This window comes from Crocodylus porosus, unplaced genomic scaffold (assembly GCF_001723895.1).
Source record: "Crocodylus porosus isolate Cpor-Errol unplaced genomic scaffold, CroPor_comp1, whole genome shotgun sequence".
In the NCBI taxonomy this organism is placed as follows: domain Eukaryota; kingdom Metazoa; phylum Chordata; order Crocodylia; family Crocodylidae; genus Crocodylus; species Crocodylus porosus.
In genome coordinates, this window is record NW_017728947.1 from 57,036,376 (window position 1) to 57,059,669 (window position 23,294).

Below are 23,294 nucleotides of genomic sequence, written 5' to 3' on the forward strand. Positions count from 1 at the left end.
AAGAGTTTGAAGTAATGGAGAGAAGCTATTATTTTGCTGATCGGGTGATAAACACTTATCAGCCGCCTACTGGCTTGCTCATCTGTCAGTTTGCTGCAGACAGTAAGACTATATAAAGAAGCAGGGAGGGAGATTAAAAAACTCTGTGTCATCAATAGATGCATGCACTGTAACCCCCGCTTTGCCTCAGAGTGCTAGCAGGGGGCTGACAACACTCCCACCTCTTGAGCAGTGAGCGGGGAAAAGCCTGGGATGCTGCAAGCAGACCTCCCTAATCAGGCCTGCCAAGGCCTGGCCACCACCCCCCTCAGCTCAGCATTATGCACAGGAAAGGAGGGCTGCTCTAGCGATGCCCCCAGCTTCTAGCCTGAGTGTTCAGGCATGTGCCTGAATTTCTTCAGTCCAGAGAGAATGCTGTGCAGTTGCAAACTGATTCAAATCTAGCCAGGTTAGACTAACCTGCAAAGATTGAATCAATTCAGACTCAGGCTTTTTGAATGTCTGTCCCTAGCCAGAAAGGCCTGTGAGAGTGTCTAAAGCAGTTTGGCTTCACTAATATTCCATGGGGGATGGTAAGCTTAGAGTAAGATAAAAACAGAGATACACCTTATAAACTAATTAAATCAAAGATGCTTAAGTATTCGTGAGCAAGAGTTCCATTCATTAGATGCTGGAGAGTAAGATAGTTACAGTTACATAGTTTTTATTGCTTTTCGATCCTTTTCCCCCTTATGCTGCACTGTTCATCTAATGCTAAAATTAAGCAGTTCTTTAAGGAGGCTGTTTGGTGACTGTACAAACCACTGTTCATATCTCCTGAATGTAAGACCTGAAGGAGCTGACAGCTGTTGGAACCCTTGAGAAATCAGGGCCAGTGCACAAGCCCAAGGCCTAGTCCAAAAGTAGGAAAGTCATGGGCTTCCATCCTTGACAGATAAAGACAAGAGGCCAAAGGCTTTCTGGAAAGGCCCCAGAGAGACCAGTGAGGGTGAATGGAGCAGCCTTCCCTGATCCTTAACATCTACTAAATAGATTTTCACAGATTAGAAGAGACCAGTATTCAAATATAGGACTAGACTGGACCTTAGGACTAGATTGTTATTGGGTACCCAAACTTGAACACTCTTTTACTGGTGTAGATTTTTTTCTGGAATTTAACGAAACATATAAGCAGAATCTCTCTACAACCATCAGATCCTTCCAATGAATGAGAGTCCAGATGATAAATCCTGACATTCTGTTGAGACAGCAGGTTTTGGTCCATGAGGTCAGTAAACTTCTCTGGAATGATGACAGGATTCTGGGAATCACTATCTGGCATAGATGAGACAGGAATCAAAACTATTTTGGATTCATCTTTGTTCATCTTCCTTATTCTTCCATAGGTAAGGGGACAAAGGAGACCTTTCCCCAGCTGAGTAGGAATGCATGTGGAATGAAATGACGGTCTGCTCCTGCTTTCAAGCAGAGTCTCAAGCTTTCGGCATCATGCCTTATTGCAAACAGACTTATTTCCATAACCCTTGAGAGCAAAGATCTCATCCATCATGGATGTTTTAAGAGAACTGCACAAACAGTCTTTAACATCCCTGGCTCAGCTGATCTGTTTAGTAGCTGTCTTTAGTAGGCACTGAGTAAAATGAGGATAGTTTCATAGATTCACAGATGCTAGGGTCAGAAGGGACCTCAATAGATCATTGAGTCTGACTCCCTGACTAGGCAGGGAAGAGTGCTGGGGTCAGATGACCCCAGCCAGATGCCTATCCAGCCTTCTCTTAAAGACCCCCAAGGTAGGGGACAGCACAGCCTCCCTTGGAAGCCCATTCCAAATTTTGGCCGCCCTTACCGTGAAGTTTTTCCTGATGTCTAGCCTAAATCTGCTCTCTGTTAGTTGTCACAACAGTAACATGCCTTCCTATGAAATGAGGTCATCCTTTCTTCTTCTCTTAGTGTATTTCTCTCGTGTTTTTCTTTATAACTTGGGGTCAGTTTGATTTACCAATGAAAAAGGAAAGACCTAAGAGCTCAGCAAATTGGCTTCATTATGTTGATATGCACTTCCATCTCTAAATAGTTTCAGTGATTGAGACTGAGTAAATTGGTGGCATACATACCTCATCCCAAGATAAAAGTGCTAGAAGTAATAGTTACTGAAGAAGCTGGGGGTTGAATGCTGCTCTTTTCAGGATGCTTTTATGCTGCATTCACCATAAGAAGGGTAGATACACTTCTCCTGGGAGTCACTGAAGACTGGTGTAGATAGGGATGATCTTGCTTTGAACAGGGGGTTGGACTAGATGGCCTCCCAAGCTCTACCTTTCTGTGATTCTATGATTCTATGACTTAGCAGATAAATGATTTTTAGTTAGTCACTATTGTAGTGCTTTCAGCCTTAGCTGAGCATAGAGGGTTATATTTACCTATACAAGTGTGTGCCTGTGTGTGTCTACGTCTGGGTGTATAAATACATATATTTCTATATATGTATGTGTGTGCATGCGTATGTGTGTGCATGTACATATAAATACATGTATTTGTATAGATGTATGCTTGCATGTAAAAACTCAGGCCGTGAGGCTCATTAATCTGAGGAAGCATCTTAAAGTCTAGTTGGAAATCCTGGAAATGGAGAATCATGTCTCTGGAGAAAGGCTTTTCATGACAGAGTTTAGAAGTACTCCACAGTAAAGATTCTTTGTGTAGGAAATGTGTCATTTTTCCTAATACATTTTGAGACCCAGTTCCTTAAGAAAGGGTATCCATGCGAATCAAATAATTGGCACACTCTTCTGATGACACTTTTTTGAGCCAGCTATGTAAATTAGTGCATACAGGTATGTCCTAGTGCCTTAAATGATCCAATACCATATATAGATACTTTATAAATAACAAGGAACGGTGAAAATAGCAAAAGGAAAGGCTCATTACATTTTGCTTTCCATCCACAGAAGATCACTATTTTAATTGTTAAGGCCTGAAAAAGTTGTGGAAATATAAACACTGGAAATCAGGAACCTCAAATCAAGTTTGAATAGATAGAGAAGTAATTACAGATTCTAGAGTCAATATGTGGAACTTTCTAATGAACGAGCTGAACTTTCTTAGATATAAAAACAGGTTGGAAGCCTCCATCCTTCTTTGGAATCAAAATGTATCTAGAATAAATGCTCTTTATTATGTTTTCTTTCAGAACCTCCTCTATGGCCATTGCTTCCAAGATCAAGAAACCCTCTATACTTAGGAGGATCTCATGAGGAAGCTTTTGGATGTGGAGGGTTGGTGGAAGGAACAATGTTAATTGTATAGAACAACCCCTTTGCACTATTTCTGGGATCCACAAGACAGTGGCGATGATATTCTAACTGGTGCAAGAACAAGAAAGTATATCCTCAAAAGGCATGAGTGTGAGGAAGGGGAGGAAGAGATTAAGACTCTTTTGCAGCTTGTGAGGCTCACAGCAAACCTGCAGTCTAAACTTTGATGTGGAAGGTGAGAATCCTTTGTCAAGGACTTGAAGTTCTTTTTTTTTCAGTTGCTATTGAGCAGGAAGTTGGTGGTGGTGTTAATGATATTTCTGAATGAAACACAAAAACAAGGATGTAGAACTGCACTGCTGTCTATAATATCTAAGACAACCGTTCCAAGTTCTCTCTCTGAAGGTTGATAAACCACTTATTGAACTAGCTATCGATCTAGTGTACTTTATCTTCTCTAGGACTTTATTCATCCCAGGATTGAATAGCCTAATCAGCTTCAAATGTAACGTCTTTGTTGTATTCTTTGTTTTCAGATTGCAGACCAGAGGACTTAAAGCCATTACAGTGCTATGGCTGAAGCTACTGCTCTTGCTGCAGCACTGGGTGAATTAAATGAGGCTTCTGTCTTTATCTACTAAGCATCCTGGTATTAATCACTCTTTTATATTCTTCAAGCAGGTCTTTAGTAAATGAGAGCATTTTCTCCCGGAAATGGTACCGATACCTAAACATTATATGCTGGTAATTAGAAACTCTAATGTTCAGCAAGACTAAACAGGAAGTCCTCCTGCCCAACAAATCTAATGTAATAACCATTCTGACAGAGGACGTGAGAGTTTGTTGCTAGAAGAATTCTCTAGTATACTGAACAGCAGATAAGACATCTCTTCTACTGACACAGACGGGCTCTTTAAAGCTGAACTATTTTGACCACCAGTTTGTGAAACTAAATGCCATTTTCTGACTGGAAAAATTCTGATCTCTCAAAAGACACAATCTCCAGATCTGTATCCTCCTCTGAGAATATGTTTAGGACTATATACTCTATTCTCTGTTCTATATATTCTAGTGATACAGACTGATACAGAAGTAATGAACCAATGTATGATGCCTTCCCTGATCCCTAGATAGGGTTGGATCCATGTGAGGACATCTGGACTACTTGACAAATCTGCCAATATTCTGAATCAAATACCCTTATCATAATACCTAGTGACACAAGGGTACGACCTGTCTATATGAACCATCTAAAATATAACTGGATACCCTTTTACTTTCAGGTGATTGGAACTAAGGAAATTAATTTGTCATTCATGATCTGACTCAGACTGCAAACCCAATTTCAGTACCATGGCAATTAAGTAAAAGGGAAATGAATGATCTTGATATTCTTAAGTTGAAAAGGAGAAGATTCCCAGTATTATAGGGGAGGGGGAGTGATGGATCTGGGTATACCTGAATTTGCTTCAGAAGTGTTTTTCTTTTCCTCGGCAGGAAAGTGGGCGCAGGCCTCAAAGTGTTTCATTTATTCCCCTTACCAAGCAGTCCAAGAAATGCAGAGATGTGTGACCACTGGATCTTATTTTAACTGCAACCTGAGAGATGTTCCTGGATATACCAACATAGGAGATGCTGGCAGCACTGAAGAGTCAGAAACAGCACCCAGAACCAGCACACCATTACGTCAGGATAACAACATCCTTCTAAATCAGGGGTGGGAAAAATGCGGCCCAGATGTGGCCCGCCAGGCTATTCTATTCAGCCTGTGGGGCCCCTGGTTAATCAAAAATTAATATTTATCTGCCCCTGGTTGCCTGTCAAGCAGCCCTCGATGACTTGTCAAAACTCAGTAAGTGGCCCTCTGCCTGAAATAATTGCCCGCCCCTGTTCTAAAAAGACTTGCCCTGGGCTGTGGCCTTAAGCTTTCAGAGTGATTTCAGAATAAACCGTGAGGGATCCAAGGGGAGCTTGAATTTGTATCTCATGACATATTCGTACCTAGAAGTGGAGATATTAAATCCAGAGATGCATTCCTATAAGGGTTGAGTCTGCTAACAGAGACTGACATCTGTGGGGTTTCACAGTGCTCAGTGGTTGTGCTTCCACACTATGAGAGGACAGAATCTTCTGCAGAATCTTTATTTTTAAATCCATGTTGGGTAAGAGAATAAAGTGAAGGACATTCAGTTCATCCAGGAAGGAAAGAGTAATCTTTCCTTGAGCAAGCCAAACACCTCAAAGTACAGAATGCAGCAAGACAAGGGACACACCCTAAATCCTAGTTACTTCCTCTCTAGATTAGTCATAGGATCAGTAAACCTGCTCGGGTATGGGGACCAATTTAAAAAAATAAAAGAACCCTTCTATAAAGGAAATAAACAAGGTAACCCTAACCCTAACTAACTTAGAAATCTAATTAAGATACTGTCCTCAAAGAGGTTGAAACTGAGTTAGATCAGCCCAAAAGATTCCTGGTCTCTCAGGTACCATAGGCAGAGCATTGCTCACCATTTTATAGCTTTACCATATGTATGTTCAGGGACAGTAAGAAGAGACATGAAAATACTTCAGAAAGTACTATCAGAACTGCATAGCCAGGGCATTTAAGAGTGGGAATATGTAACAGTCACTTGAAAAACAATTTATCTCACACAAACTATTAGATCTTTTATAAAGTGGTATAGGTATGAAAGCAAATGAAGACAAGAGAGCTCAGCATCAGAAAATAATTCATTTACTGAAGTCTTTAGTTGATGTGATTTGAGGCAATATCAAAATTGTAAAGGCCTTTGGAGAAATTAGGTAGAATATACCCACTGATCTCACTTTACTCTGTTCTACCACTTAAGACTACTTCCAGGGGTTCTCCAGTTGCTAGCTGAAGAGCTTCCAGAATTGCACAAATCTGGTTTAAGAACAGACACTTTTTAAGTCCAGAACCTCAAACAGAGAGTCACCAATAGAGGCACTTTTGGACTTTCATGAAGTTGGTGTTCCATGTGGCCCTCCCCTCTTCAGAGGTCCAAAGAACCATTACTTATATCAAAAGGCTTGGTTACTCCAATTATAAAATTTGATAATTACAGGGCATTATAATTACGATCATTACATAGTCTCTGGAGGGAACAGTGTTCTCCAGAGGGATTTCTACAGTCATTCTGTTGCCCATCGGGTAGAAACCTAGGTTTCCAAAACCAGTTTTCTTGTTTTTTACTTCATACCTGATTTGTGAGACAATATCTGTGAGGGCTCCACCCTGCAGAAACTCCATCAGCACCCAGAGCTCCTCTCCTACCAGGTAGCTTTTATACATCTCTACCACATTGACATGTTGATAGTCTCTCATTATAACCACCTGCAAAAGCACAGGGAACATGATTCATTACACATGGGAAATGACTAGCATGTGTGCACAGCACTATTGGGTACCGGAAGCACAATGCCCAAATTAGCACATGCCTCTGCTCAGGCTAGTGCACCCAGCTTGTCAATCCAGACACAACATTTATGTGGTTAGACTGCCTCTAGCAGTCTAACTTAACTCATTCTGAGCTTGTTTGGGTTACCTTAAACAGATCCGCATTATGCTGTGTAGAGATACTCTTTAGCCATTAATCAACCTCCCTCAACAGCCAGGCACAGTCTACATGGTACAGATGCACCAGAATACTTCTATGCTACTCTCATTCTTATTAATAAGCTAACTTCAGTAAAAGAAAGATGCCCCTCTCTTCTCCTTTTAAACATCCAATGCAAAGGTCAGAGGTTAAGGGCGAGACTCCTGGTCCCAAGGTGGCAACCAGGGGGCAGGGCGCTTGTCAAGGGGTGGGGCCACCCTTGTGGCCCTCAACAGCTTGCCAAAACTTAAGTGGCACTCCAGCCAAAATAATTGCCTGCCCCTGAGCTAGACTGTTCTCAGATGGCAGAACAAGGAGCAATGGTCTCAAGTTGTAGCAAGGGAAGTTTAGGTTAGACATTAGGAAGAATTTTCTCACTAGTTGGGTAGTAAAACACTGGAACAGGTTACCCAGAGAGGTGGTGAGAGCTTCATCCTTGGAGGTTTTCAAAACCCAGTTGGACAAAGCTTTGGCTGGGATGATTTAGTTGGGAATAGTCCTGCTTTGAGCAGGAGTTTGGACTAGATGATCAATCTCCTGAGGTCCCTTCCAACCCTAACTTTCTCTGATTTTATCCTCAACTTAATACTATCTCCCTCCCATTAAAAAAAGAGAATTTACTGCTTTATTACAGACATCAGAATCTTCCATTTTCCTACGCTCATCCTCACCTCATTAAAAAGTAGTTCCCGTCGCTGTTGCTTTCTTAGGTCCATCATCTTCACTGCCACCTGTCTCCCAGAGTGCTTCTCACGAGCAATGCAGACAATGCCTGTGGATCCTTCACCAATCTTCACATAGTTCTCCAGTAGTGTCCGTGGATCACCCTGGTCCACCACCATCCTAAGAGCAGCCTTGAACTGCTCATGAGTTACAACCACAGGGTCCTCATTGGCCAGCTGTCCCTTAGCAGAAGATTCCAGGGGTAGGTGAAGGTTGCTGGCACTAGTTTGAGTCTGTCTATTTCGGGGGGACCCTGCTGGCGATGGTCTGCCCTGTTGTATAGTAACTGCTTTCTCAGTGCTTGGGGACTTCTGAGGGGTACTAGCTTCTGAAATCATCCTAGTAAAATCTTGTGCTGGATGATCAGAGGGAAGAGACTGGGCTTTGGATGCAGGGCTGCGTGGTGAGCCCCATTGCTGAGGCCTGAAGAAAGCATTAGGCTTTGAGAAGAATGGAAAAAAAAGAGTACGGATTAGATAACAAGTAAACAGAAGCCTGGATGTATGTTATTCCCATAAAATTTGCAGTGCATTAGGAGTCAGGAGAGCTGGGTTCTGTTTTCAGTCTTGCCAGTGGCCTGCTGTGTAATTCTAACGCAAGTTGCATGGACTAAGATTTATAAAAGTGCCTAGTGATTTGGGTGCCACACTTTTTGGGTTATCAACTTCAGTCAGCTAAAATGGGGGCTCAGTGTATTCTGTAGAAAGCAGGCTGCTATAGACCAATGATTCCCAACTTTTTTTTATCCTGTTGACCGGCACAGGAGTGGGATGGGGCACATGGAGCCGGCTGCCTCCTTCTTGGGGTTGCATTTAACCCCACACATGACTGCTGGTGGTGAAGCCAGTCACCCAGGCAGACAGATGGGGGTCCTAGCATGGGGCTTGTGCCACAACCCAGCAGCCAACCCTTCACAGCTTGGTACTAAGCCATGGCCCTATAGTTAGGAACCTCTGCTATAGCGTGCTTCAAGTTTGCCATAAAAATACTGAGGCACCCCAAACCACCAGGCCCATCTGAAAACCATGGCTCCCTCTACCTCAGTTTTTCCAGTCGTGAAATGGATAATAAGGATTCATAAATCACTTGGAGACTGATGGACAAAAAGTGTTCTATGAAATATCCAGTGAAGCTACAAGAAGAGTTTTAATTAGGTGGAATGTAATTTACAAAATTGAAATTTGGCCACGACATCAGAGTTAATACTCTTTGTATTGGGAAAAGTGCCACGGGACTTTTAATAGCTCTAAGTGGTGAGGTGACACCTGCAGCACAAAGCCACCTAATTCCATTTCACTGTCGGAATCTGAAATTACCAACTCAGTAGGAATCCGAATTACCATGACTCCCTCCTGCAGCATTCAGGGCTCTCTCTGGAGACTTCCCACTCAAGTACTAAATTGGTCCTACCCTGTTCAGGCTATGAGCTCTAATAGAATGACAAACTGCAGAAATATGATTTCAAAATATGCATACTCCCATGCTAACACAGAATATAGATTTCTAAAAAGAATAAATTACTTAGGTTTTAAGATTTCTATGCATTGTCACTAGTCCCAGTGATATTGACATTCAAAAGCATAAAATGGGGTGATCTACTGAATATGCAATCAATCCAAAGTACCAACTTTGAAGTCAGTCATTTATACTATAGGAAAAAAACATGTTCGGTACCTACACAGCTTTGTCCATCACTATATAGGCAGTTGAAAGCCAATCATGGGACCATATAGGGGTAAAGCTGTAGAAAGTTGCCACTAGAGAGAATTTTTGACCTTTAAATGTTCTTAAGCATTCAAAAAATAGACTAAACTAGACCTTAATTATAAAAATCTGGATATTTATCACAGATTTCTATTAACAGTAAAAACTTAAGAGGCACAACTTGCTTGTTCATACATTGACTCACATCCAGTCATACATGTGGTGCAAGCATGGTCATGCAGACACCGACCTGCTGAGGTGTTTGAGTGCACAAACACACAAGAATGGCTTGTTGGAAATGACTTCCTACTTCTTTGCTAATCTCCACCCCTGAGTTCCAGCACAGGCATGCTCCTGACAGGAAGGTATTTGTTTCTGAACTCTTGTTTTGTCTTAGAAAAACAGTTTTTATATAACCCATAGCACACAAAAGGCCATCGGATACACACAGGCTTATACATGTCTTTCTGTCTAACCAAGCGTACCTACAGATTCCTGCTTCAACAGTATGTCAGCAATATGAGAGAAGGCAAACAACTGTTGGCTGGTAACAAGCTCCCCCCTTCCCAGTTAGATAGCTATGGAAGTTCCCAGGTCACTTCATCTACCAGATCACAGGCCCACAACACCCCATCTTACATTGTCCCTGTGCTGCCTCTCAGAGCATCCCTACTTCCATTTTTATCCACCCGTATTCTCTCAATCTGTGCCTGGTTACACATTTCCCTGTGGGAACACATCATACTTGTTCCTTTCCTTTCCTCAGACAACCAGCATGTATGTATGAACACACACATACTGCATTACTGATAACATTTACACTTTGTATGAGAAGAGAGTGCAAGGGATATCATGCCCTTCTCCCTATCACAGGATAGGACAAAGGTGGTCATTTCTTACAGAGATTTAAGTCCAGATCTTCAGCCAGTGACAAACAGGCATAGCATAATTGAGGTCAATGAAATTAGGTTTATTTGCACCATATGAGAATGTGTTTTTTCCTACACCACTCCCCAAGGGGCAGAATCACAAAATAAGAGAGAGAGACTCAGAAAGACAGAGCTCTAAAGAGTCAGAAAGTTGTACTCAAAAACGAAGTGTTGAGCAGTCATTAGGAACTGGCCTGGTGGCACCAAACCATTTTAAAGAAGGCATCAAACAGCTGTTAGTTGGTAACAACACTTGGACCATTTGGGATGGACTGAAAGTTGTTACCTACAATCTCTATATTCATTGACTCTCCCTCAATTGATTCTTTTTCTTTCTTTGTCTTAATTCCATTCATTCAAATTTAAAAAAAAAATCTTCCTGGGAGACGAATAGCTATGAATTGTACCATCTCCACAGACATTGATGCTTAAACAGATTCTTGCTGGAATCTATTTATGCTGTTTATTTCCACGCGTAAGTACAGTCTACAACAGAAAAAAGTTTGTGTCTGTAAACATAGCTTACTCTAGATAGCCCTCCAAATGTAGATGTAGCATGTACTAACAAAAAACTATCACCAGTATCAATTATCCTGGTTTACTAAACAAATACGCTGTGCAAACTGAAACACTTCTATGCAGGTATAACTAGGGCTTTTACTAATATACTGTAGTATTTAAAAAAAAAAAATCCCCAAGTGATATGGCTGTACAAGCAAAAAACCCTCTGGCTGTCCTTTTCAGCTATACATCACAAACTATTCTGAGAGAAGTATGGTCAGCTGTTTTTCACGCAGCCTAAACTTTCCTTTTACTTTGGATCTGGATTATTGTTCCGCTGACTTTGATTCTGACATTACATCTTTACACTAATAGCTTGATGTCTATTGTTTGTCCAAAAAATTGCTTGAATGTGGAAGTAACCCACAGAATGGAAAAGTCACCATGGTGTTTACATTTAATACACTAACTAAACATACCTTTATCTGTAGGGTGGGGCCCGACTTGTTTGCGCCACTTGCTGATGGGAACATGCTTCGTAAGAGCCTTCGCTTCAAGCTGTTTTCCCGTGATTTGGAGCCAGGGCTGCCCTCCCCAGAAGGCCTGGGATTTGACTGTCCCATCAAGCAGGGCTGAGGCCAACAGTCCTCTGAGCTTCTTTTTCCAGCCTTGTCACTCTTGCCAGTCAGAATAGGGGTGTACTGCTGGTGCTGGGAACCTAACGTGAGCTGGATGCAGCGACTGCCGGCACCCTGGAATTCTGAAGGCCCAAGGGACTGTGCTTTCATTACCATGCCATTGGAATGAGACTCCCCATCCACCCGGGGTTTATAATCTGGCCACATAGTCTGCCTTCGGGTCGCCTTGGTCCCACCATTACAATTGAGGTAGTCTCCATAGTTGTCTGTGCAGTCTATGCCAGGGCTCTGAAGGTACATGTCAGGGGCCCTGTCCTCTCCCAGCAGTCCAAGTGACTGGGCTCTCCTCCTGCTGGTGGGACTCTTTCTCCTCAGAGTGTTGGAACTGATGGCAGAGAGCTTCTGAATATCATGGAGTATTCCAGAGATATATCCCTCCACTTCAACAGTGCTGCCTCTCACCACAGTCTGTCAAACATGCAGAAACAAAAGGGCAAAGTTAGAGCTCTACAACCTGAGGCTCAGGATGTCCAAAGCAGGGACTGCGTTTCAAGTCTGCCTAGTCATTTAAAATGAAATGAAATGTTTTACTTTTCAGTGCTTTCCTCCTCAAAAGTTTGAGGACCTATACACTGCTGTGACAAAGACATAGGTTTGGCTAAAGTCACAGTGCAAAATATTGAGTGCTCTCCTAATGTCCCCAAATCCTGACCTACAACATCCCTACCAGTCTTTGGAGTACCTTAGACTAAAATTACTCTTTATGTGGAATCTTACTGTTGCTCCAATATATAGTGCATTTCTTCTCCATAGTTTTGTTAATTCAGGCATAATCTTCTGTCCTTAGACTAATTTTAATTCTAGCTCAATGCATCTTAATACCAATCATAAAATCCATATTGTTGCAAATCTGCATCCCTCCTTTAGTTACCAAATCCATTGCAATTAAAATTGGTAAATGTACTCTTGGAAACAAAGCATCACAAGCAATTAACAACCATTTTGTAGGCAAATGATGAAGAATAAGGCATCTATCCATAAGGGCACCAACTCTGTATGAGTAGCATGCCCTACATACACACCATTTTTTTGGAATTGTTAAGCTTAATTTTTTTAATTGCTGGTAACTTTAACCACCTGTATATCTACACAGCAATACCTAAAATAGTATAATCGCTACCACTGTATGAATCCACTCTATGTAAGGATATCTTCCCTTGGAATGAAAAGCAATTTCCTGTTTGTTAATTTATTAACTGGGCTCTCCCCAACCATATTGGGTTAATTATACTGGACCAAATATTTAGCTGGTGTCAACTGACTCAACAATATTGGTGCACCAGTTGAGAAACTGGCTTATTGTATTAAGGAAGAAAAGGTGGAGGAGAAAGATCCTATCAGACAGAAGTAATCTAAGAGCAGTCAAACTCCTTTCATTGTGTGTGTAAACTCTGTAACAATGGTAAATTCTTCTCTCTGTAGTACCACATTTTTCTGTTTCAGATATTGAGCTGTCTCTTTATCTTCCGCCTGAAATGTTCTGTTAACCATCAAATGCGGTTGAGGCACTGACTGAGAACTGGTTCCATCACCTTACACCAAGGTGGTGAAAAGGAAAAAGCTAGGAGAATATAGCCAGAAACCCAGGCTCATGAGCTGATTCACCTGGGTCAGAAAGTCTTTTTTTCTGTTCTGATTCACTCCTTAAACCTCAGCCTTGACAGCTTCCAGTTTGCTGCAGCATTTCAGACTTTGATAATAGCAACAATTTTAAATTATTTTAAAGTACCATCTTTAGCAATGGTCAGTGCAGGGCAGCACAAAATCTTCTTTCATGTTTCCACTGGGCAGTAAATTGGCGAAAACAAACGGACACTTTCATATTCAGAGGTGGTTTATTAAGCCAATCCAAGATTAATAGTCCCTAGTGGCATATAAGGGGATATTCCCATACCTCTATAGATATGGAAGTTCTCCCAGGTCCATTTCTTATTTTAGGGTAACTGAATGACCAGTTAGTTGAGCTGCAGCAGTGCAATTTGTCATAGCTATGTTCCCAATGCTCTACTACTGCCTCTGTTGTTTCTCTTTAAGATTGGGAGTGGATAAGGATACTCTCTGCCACTTTACAAAATCCTGGCATTATTTGGATTCGTCATATTCCTTAATGTTAATAGATCGTTTGCCTTTACAAGAGCATGGGAGGCATTGCTTGAATTTTGGAGAGAATGGGAAGAATTCAAATTTCCTATCTTACCTTCATAGGTTGAAGCTGCATACGAGTGATCCTTGAAGGGTCTACAACTGGCTTTGGGCGTTTCAATGTATCTAGAATATTTTGCCATTGAGGCGGCAGTCCCACAAATTTGCCCTCCTTTGGGTCAAATGAGGTGTGGACCCGGTGTTCAAAGTTCTGTGGAGCTGAGATCTCGGGGCGTTTCTTCTTCTTTTTGCGGAACATGGTGCCTGAATGGGAGACATCAAAACACATTAGATCTGATCCCATAGAGAAACTTCACAGTAGCTGTTGTATCACATAAGACTCTTGTGTTGATTTTCAGCGGTAGGCCTCAGGCCATTTCATATAGGTAGGAAACATTTCCCATTTTTCAAACTGGAAGATGGAGGCATAGGGAAATCAGTGACTAGATCAAGGTCACTCAGCAGAACCCAGGTCTCTCTTGAGTCCCTACCCACTACTCTACCCACTAGCCCACACAGCCTCCATATTGAATGGAGACAGCCCCTGCTAGAACTAAAGCTGAATGTTGAAATGCAGCAATTTCATGTATATTTTTAGTGACATTGTAACCATGATGGTCCAGAAATTATCCAAGAGACAGGGATTGCTTGGGGGAAGATCTTTTACTGAACCAACTAATTTCTGGACCATCATAGCTACAACATCACTCTTACACTACCATAACATGGAGGATACTGAAATCCAATGTTTACAACAGAAAATCCACAACCTACAGAAAAAAGCCAGAACATCATCTTCTTAAACCTGTACAAGAAACATAACATCATCCCAAGGGGACTCATCATCTGCAACCCTCTAGCTAATGCACACAACTCCACAGATGTAGCACAACGATGCAAGAGAACTTTGAAAAATCTAAGAAAATCTTCTTCACCTAACCTACTCCAAAAGGGATCAATTTAAACAGGAGATACTTACTTATGCTACTAAACTAAGAGACATTAACCTAGAGAAGTCTAACTCTATCCAAACTACATAGTCAGTCCAATAAAAAGATTTCACTGTAAAAAATCTTTGCCTCATGTATATTTTTAGAATGCTTTCCATATGCTGTTTTAAAGATATTTTTAATAGGCATACCTTGCTATTCAGCTCAAACTGTGGAACCCAGTAATTTCTTTAGTTTAAAAAAACCAAACTGTCAAGCACAGCACTTTTACAACTGACAGCTTGCAAAGCGTCATCAGGAGACACAGGGCTAGGGAGACTTCCTCAGGGGCCAAAACCATACCATTTTAGGTGGGCAATGACAAACCCTTCTCGAATGCCTAGAAAGGGCCTTATACACTATCATAATCAAGTAATAACCTGGTGACATTTCTGCCTTGTTTTGAACAGTCTACAAACTTAACCCTTCCCTGGAGTTATTCAAGTAATAAAATACAAAACTGAGCCTAAATTTCTCAAGTTCCACAAGTCGTAAGGTTTCCTGTAGGACCTGCTTTGTCCAAGTTCCTTGCTCCTTCTTTATCAGAGTGGCACCCCAGCTACTCATCTCTCTCTCTCTCAGCTGGAACAAACAAACATGAATCTCAAATATTTGCTTGGCTCTTCAGCACAAAGTACTAAATATCTGAATTCAAGTCCTGCACTCTCATGCAAGTGCCACAATGCTGATTCCCAAGACAAAGGATCAAAATCCATTTATCGTGTCTTCATCTTTCTTAATTAAATGAAAAAATAGTAGTGCTATTGGTGCTAAGGTGAGTAATTCAAACACTGAAATGGAAGGTGTTTCTTCAAAACTAAGTTGATTATGTTGCATTTAGCAGCCTTTTCAGCTTAAATAATTACTGTTTGTGGTTAATACACATAGGGAAAATCAGAAATGAGGCAGTGATCATCTTTTTGTTGCGATTCTATAGTGTCTACCACAACTGGGTCCTGGTCTTTCACTGAAGTGCCCAGGTGTTACTGCAGTCCAATAAATGACTTGAACAGCAACGGCAACAACAACATGGGAGAAAACATATTCCAGATATTCCTAATTCTGGGGTTTGATTGCCCAACCCAAATATTTCATTATTTCTAGCTTTTTACTTGTGTTAGTATTATCATCTGTACAGAACCACTAATGCACAGACACTTTCAGATTTCTCCGTTTCCCTGACAGCAGATTCCAGATACCTACCGAGCTCTTAAACTTCAAAAAAATCTTTTTTTCTCCCACTACAGTATCTCAGCTTCTGATGATTCTTGCTTTATAAATATTTGCTTGAGGTAAAGGCATAGAGTGATAATTTTTTCTGCAGTCAAGACCAACGTTTCTCATGACATTTGCCTTACAATTAGCACCACACAGTGCCGTGCTCTTTTATGATACAAGGCTATAACATTGTCCATATTATTACAGTTAGGTCTCTAGTTTAAAGCAAAGTGCGGTTTACAGTACAAGTTACAGATAAGGTCATTATTTGCCATACTGCTTTATTTCCTAAAATTAGGCCTCGAGTCTTGCAAACATTTTTATGCACCTGATATTGAGAGCTGTGAAACCTCTACTGAAATCAGCTTGGGAGGGAATGGAAAAAAATGGGATCACTCACAGTAGTAAAAATGAAGCACATGCATTGAAAGGTTTTTCAGGGTCAGGTCCTTAGACTATAATTACAGCAGGGTATAGATACACCATTCTATGCTGAAATACAAATTCTTTTGAAGTAAAAATACTGTGTGTTGCTGTACTACATCAAGCTGTGTTCAAAAGACCACAGATCTCCTGTTACATCTGAAGAGCAAACAGACAATTTGGAGAAAGCCAAACCACTAAAAATTGCATTTAGAAAAAGAGTACAATGCAACTGCTGTACATAAGGAGGTTTTGCAGCCACGGCCTTCTTTGGTTTGGAGACTGTTCCAATGCCACCCCCAAGGCATGCATCATTTAAATGGTCAGTTTGTTGAAGCATGGACCATCTTTCCGTTCCGTGCTAGCGGCACCAAGTGCAATAGGGTCCTTGTCTGTGATTGGGGTTCCCAGTATCTCCTGCAGTTTACATAATAATTAGTCAGTGGGGCAATGCTCAAAGGAGAAGAAATGTAGAAGTAGCCTTTCTATCTAATTGCACTGGTGCTATTCACAGGACAGGTACTACAGCTGAGGATGCTTCAGCCTTTAACAGAGCCAGGAAGCATTAAGCACTGATAAAGCAATGCAAATATCAGCTTTCTGCCATGGCCACAACAAGTGAATCAATAATTATGAGAAAACAAAACAAAAAAACCACAACAATTCCTTGAGCCACCAGGATGGAAACTCTCTTGAACCGAGTAGTCATGTGATCTTGTTTTAACCCTTGTAATTCCTCATTTAACCCCATTTCCTTTTAATTGCAGCCTGACTCATAGCATGACATTTGTAATTAGAAAGGGGAAGAGTCACATCGTTTTATTTACCTTAAAGTGACTACCATGGAAGGGGATGTTGTTAAAAAAAAAGCCGCAATAATTCATAATAAGACTATCCCTTTGTGATTCAGAATGTGACTGAATGTTTTCCATCTAAATTACTGAATTAAAATGTTCACTTTTGCATCTGGGCCAAAATTTTCAACTGTGCTTCAGAAGTGGACCTATCCTGGCCTATCAGTTAGTATTCACAAAAACACTGCATTTGGGCATTCACATTAGATAACTGCACCTTTTAATAACCATTTGGCATGCATTTCGTTTGTATACACAAATGCATATTGCACAGTATATATTTATCTACTAAGTTCATGGTCATTTTTACAGCGGCTGGCTGCAGACGTGACCTTTTTTGGTTAATAAACAGAGCGTTATAATGATAAACTGTAGCCAAGCCTGTACATATAACACCTCCGGTTTTCAATGATATTTGCTTTACATTGTCAAGAGCAATCTTTGATTATAAATACAATCTCACATCAGACAGGTGGTTGTAGTTAAAGGGACACCGTTTTAAAATTTTAAAAATCACACACTTCAAGTAAGTGTTTAAAATCCTGTTCAAGGTTTGTATTTCATTCAAACTGGACAGTGAAAGAAGACTGCTACATTACACACTTCGTGGTTCTCATGCACCAGCTATTATGTTTGGATTTCCATTACCACTGAAGAATGTTTAAATAGAAGAAAATTGTAATTCAGTAACAAATTCATAACAATATTTTATGCATAGAAGGTTTAGATTTTATAATTAAGCAAACCTATGTTTAGTCTCAGATAGTTAGACAGCATCCATTCAATATCTCATACACCCTATGACACTGATATTATAATAACCTATTAGACCCAAGTCTTTTCATTTACTGATGACAGCTACACTGTAAGAAATGTCACAAACACAAATAATAAAAGTCACTACCACGAGACAAAAGCAGCCGGAGATTGAAATTCTCTCAGTGATCCATTTCTGCTGCCTGGGAAACCACGTTAGATTTTTCAACTCCAGATACAGCTTTTCATAGATGATACAGTTCCAAAATCTGTCACATCTGCCAGTGAGCATGAGAAAAACCCACAGCCAGCAGATTCAGAGCAGTGGGAGGGATCAGCTGGAAAGGAGGGGCAGGGAGAAAAAAGGGTCAGGCTTCAATGGGAGAATGTGGGGACTGGAAGAAAGAGAGGGGAATCAGAGTTGAAAAAAGGCATAGGAGTGGGTGGGAGTCAGACTGACATCAGAGGAATACAGGGGCATAGAAAATGATTAGCCAGACTGAAAAACAAGGAAGGAAGTCAATGATAACAGGAATTGTTCTTTGTTATCATACAGTATTTCAAATACTGAGATAGATATGCTCTCATTCTTTGTCATTTCACCAGCTTTTTCCTGATATCATTATAAACCTCACGGGTGCATATGGGATACATATATGCTACACCTATATCATGTTATGCATGTACACATGCATACAACCCCATCCTCCTCTGTCACTGATTGTGTGTGTGTGTGTGTGTGTGTGTGTGTGTGTGTGTGTGTGTGTGTACACACATTTGGGTCATGCCCATATTAGATTCACAAATTGTGAAAGCTCCTGCCTTAGAAAAGCTTTTGACATTATTTAGCATAAATTTGGCTCAGTACATCTAAAACCCACCTAGCAGTATGGCAACAAACACAGTTCAGAATAAGCTTAGGAAAAGATATGTTCATCCTGTTGCAGTTTTTACTCTTAATCAAGGAAAAAAAACCCCAATAAATCAGCTTTGTGGACCTTATTCAGCCTTTTGGGAAAAGCCATGCATAAAATGCAAGCACCCAACTTCATCATCTGCCACAAACTAAACCAGCAATATAACAAATAAGTCTCTCCTAAGCTTATTTCTAATAGAATATTAATCTGTGTGCCTGACTATGTATTCATGCAGGATTTAAAGCATTAAATCAGTTTGTTGTGTTTCTAGTTTGCTTGAAGCACCCACTTTGCCAGACATACTTTATTATCAGGGAAAAAAAATGACAGATTTTAAATACAAAAAGTGATAGCACAGCAGGCAAGCATCATCTCAACCTTAGGAAAAGCAGGGCACCTAAAACTGCATTTCTAGAACCAATGCCTCAGATAAAGGTGGAAGGAGCCATCACAGCAGGGCACCACATTCAGCTAACATTTTAGATATCAAACCTTCTCTCCTATCTTTCTTCCCTTCACCCACCCTTTGTTATCATTCCATACTGTGTAAAGTATCATTTAGATTCGTAAGCTCCTCAGTCAGTGAAAGAACCTATCGTTTTTCTTTTGTCTGCAAATGCTATGAACATATATGGATTGGTATAAATAATAATCATGTCAGAAAGCTCAGGAGGGCAAACATCAGAGGAGTCTAGAAAGCTTAGAATGTAAATACTATGTATGTATTGTACACATGTGCACACATGCACACACTGATCTATTTAGCCTGCACCACACTTGAATTCTGTTACCTTGGGTGTGACTTGAAAATCATTGTATTTTAATGTAGGTCTCTTCTGCGGAGATCTCTCCGAGATCCCCCTCCCTTTGCCCTTTGGCACCAACATCACAATAATTCTTCCTGTACGTGAGAATTGGATGAGCTCCTCAACCCTCCTTCAAACCATCAACACCCTTCAGATGGGGAAACAATACTGTAAATAATGTGAAAATATATCTCCTAGAGGTCCCACCTGAGATTAGGTGGCCATGCACTCAGAGAATCCTTGCTCTCAAGACCTTACAATCTAAACAGGAAATTGTTATCAGTTTCATCTTTCTCCTATCTTTTATCTTCAGTTTACTGATGACACAGAAAGATCAAATGAGCAGCCCAAGTTCACAAAGAAAGCCTATAGAAGAGTTAGGAATTGAAGCCAACTTTCCTGAGTCCCAATCCAGTGCTTTAATGGGAAGATCTAGAAGAGCAGCCTCTTTCAGTTCTTTTTAGTTCTACTAGAGTTAGTAAATATCCATGTGGTACCAGCAAAAAGACTACTTTGTCATCTATTTTGGAAGTAGCACTGCCCAGAACTCACTCTCTTGAACTAGCCTGTCAGACGCAAATGCCTCTTATCTACTTCTCTCACCTCATGCACACTTGCTTTTACATAAGTGGACACTTCCATACAACTGCAATTCCATTGTATTTCCAGGTGGGCATTGGAGGTCTATACTGCAGCACTGCAAGGACCCACTGCTCCTTCCTGCTGGTCCATCAGAACATGGTGATAGACTATTTCAGTTTAAAAACCATGTTATTGCACTGAACCCAACTTGGCATCATAACTGTCCTTGTTCCATTAATTCAATGGAGGCATTGGCTGATCCAGTCCCTGCCTTTTAACTCAATATATAAATAAAGGGAGAGACTTTCTGATTCTCCAGTGCTCAGTATCTTGTAGTTATCTACACTTGTACAAATCAAATCGGAATGGCATCATTTTACCTTCACTGTGACCACCCAAGGTGTAAGGAAATGAGGGATCAGACCCTGGGATTCTTGCACTAACATTGTAGAGGGAATTAAATGGATGGCAGCACCATGCTGTGTGACCACAGTGACATCAGCACTGACCACAGCTATCAGGATGTGACAGTTACTAACAACAATGAAGACAAATCTATCCCTCATTTATCACAATATAGGTAAAAATCCACTACTTTGCACTGAATACTGAACATCTCAAAGGGCTTTTTGAAAACACTAAATCTGTCAACAGCTGGTGAGACTGTCAGTTGTCCCCATTTCACAGATGGAGAGGGACAGAGAGGTAAAGTGGTTACCCAAAGTCACACAGTGACTGTGTTTGGAGTCCAGCATCCTGATGGATTTACAGTCCTTTGCTGGAGCCCAAAGACTGCACTGATCTGCAACCACACTTAAGTAATAGCAGGTCAGACCAAGCTCTTCTGAGGTAACAGTTATCCTATTATCCAGCTCTTGGTGACTTAGAATGGAAGGAAAAGGGGGGAATACATTATCTGTAAGGCCAAGAGCGTGTGTTTACACCACCTAGCATAACAGACTCCTAGACCACCCATTCCATAAGCAGTGCAGGCAACCTGTGTGTGTGTCATATGGCAGATCACTGTGGGGGTAAGGAGGAAAAAGGAAAACAGGAGATTGGGCAGGGGTAGGAGATAAAAGTGGCACTTCAGGAGGGTGCAGGCCTTAACCTGTAGCACACCTGCCAAAACAGTTGGCCTCCACTCTCCTAGACCACAACTTGGGCTCCAGAGTGCTATAATACTACAAATTAATTAATTGCTACTATCATATACTTGAACCTACTCATCAAGAAATTATAAAGCAGTCCAATTGCAATCATATTCCAAATTTAAAAAAACTCATCCCAGAAGCAAGATAATTTTCTCTTGAGGATTTTGAAAGGGAACAGAATTAAGAAAGAGATTTCTAATGTTTATTTTATCATTTAACTCATGTATTAACTTTGGGCAAAACAAAGGAAATCAGTTGAAAACAGAAGTAATAGCAATATTGATAAAGGGTCAATTCAGCTATCTAGAAGCAGCATAATACAGGATCATCCAAAAAGATACCACACTAATGAATGCCTTAAATACAAGGGCAATATGAAATAGAAACTGTCTGATTTTCTACTCTGTTACAATAGGCTTGCACTGGTAGGTTTGGTGGAAAACCATGATTTCCACTGTAATTTTGACTAGCAATTCCCAATCTTTCTTTGGCAGCCCAGCAGCTGGTTCAAACCTGCCCACTACAATTGAATTTTGCTAAGGCTTGTGACCCCACTCATTAGACACTGTGATTCTATTTGGGGTCACAACCTCCAGTTTGGAACCGCTGTTCTAGACCTTACTTTTGGTGGGGATCTAAGAAGGTCCTGATGACAACGTGCTTCCTGCCATCTTCAGAGCTGGAAAGGACAGCAGCATGTTATGTTACCCTCCAATGACTATTCAATTGACAGAAGAACTGGGAACTCCTAGAGCCTCATCTAAATCTTGGCCATGCTGAGACAACTCCGTGGATAAAACAGTTTCTACAAGGATATACAGGGTCTTCATAAAGTCCTTGTGCACTTTTAAACTTTAATAACTTAGGTTGTAGGTATGATAGAAACAATCTGTAAATGGCATTTAAAAGCAAATTTATTAAACTTTTAGAACAACTAGAGTACACAATGGTAGACTTCAGCATAACCACCATCCATCATGATACAGTGCTCAATCCGATCTTCCAGCTCCTTGAAAATATTTCCCAGTTGCTCTTGGGTTACTGCACTAATTGCATTGATGACCCTAGCCCTAAGTTCCACCAAAGAATGTGGTTTTGATAAGTAAACTACACTTTTAACATGTCCCCGTAAAAAGAAGTTCAATGGTGACAGGTCAGGTGAACAAGGTGGCCAAGCAATTGGTCCACATCTGCCTATCCACTTCTCTGGTAAAATGACATTTAGGAACTATTGTACATTCAGAGCGTAGTGGCACAGAGCTCCATCTTATTTAGGAATAAATTCATTATTACTTATGAAGTCTAGCATTATGTATTCTAGTTGTCCTGAAACAGATTGTTTCTATCATACCTACAACCTAAGTTATTATTAAAATTTAAAAGTGCACAAGGATTTTATGAAGACCCTGTATAATGAATATTAATTAGCAAAAGCTAAAACAAAGCAGTCAGGCAGACTAGGTAAGACACTAAAATATTGTATGAACCTGGAGAATAGAATGCATGTTGTAAAATGCATTTTACTTACCTTTTTTCTTACTGCCTAATTCTTTCAAACAGTTCATTCAAAATATTTAGCCCTTTCTTCTGCTCATTAATTTCATTTGAACAGATTGTGGATTTTGCAAATGCATCAAATAGCTTAGACAAACATGACCAAATTGTGGGTTGCTCAGACTTTTTAAAGCAAATATCCAATCTGTTATTCAATATTCAAAAGTTTCTATTTTAAGATTTGTGGCTGGTCTCCCGACTTATGTAGGGAGATAGCTTCTCGGCCTCTTGGAGGCTCACATCAAGTGTTATTTCTGGCCTATGACATGATAGAGAAAGCCTTAGAAAGTACTTGTACTTGCCACTGAAAGGAATTGTTTGGTTACAGATTTCATCTATCCGTTAACCAAATCTTGTCTACAGATCCAAAATGCTCTTTCCATGAACATTCATACATGTAAAACTTTATTCAACTGAATGTTCAAAAACAAACTACAGAAAAGCACACACAGACCACTTTGAACTGCAGC

The 23,294-nt window shown here is 40.6% G+C and overlaps 1 protein-coding gene across 4 annotated transcripts in view; it reads right to left on the bottom strand.

Moving 5' to 3' along the window:
• The window catches only part of PAK6 (p21 (RAC1) activated kinase 6), a 60,119-nt gene that overhangs the window by 10,653 nt on the left and 26,172 nt on the right, over nucleotides 1-23,294 (bottom strand). For 2 of the 4 annotated variants that reach the window (XM_019552271.1, XM_019552270.1), the window contains 4 exons: nucleotides 13,627-13,835; nucleotides 11,211-11,837; nucleotides 7,546-8,037; nucleotides 6,479-6,612 (listed from right to left, as the gene is read on the bottom strand). In XM_019552271.1, the coding sequence (XP_019407816.1) occupies nucleotides 6,479-6,612; nucleotides 7,546-8,037; nucleotides 11,211-11,837; nucleotides 13,627-13,830 (1,457 nt within the window). In that variant the 5' untranslated portion in view covers nucleotides 13,831-13,835. Of the gene's footprint in view, nucleotides 1-6,478; nucleotides 6,613-7,545; nucleotides 8,038-11,210; nucleotides 11,838-13,626; nucleotides 13,836-17,959; nucleotides 18,169-22,798; nucleotides 23,084-23,294 lie in introns of those variants that run through there. The other 2 variants (XM_019552268.1, XM_019552272.1) reach the window with 2 other exon arrangements.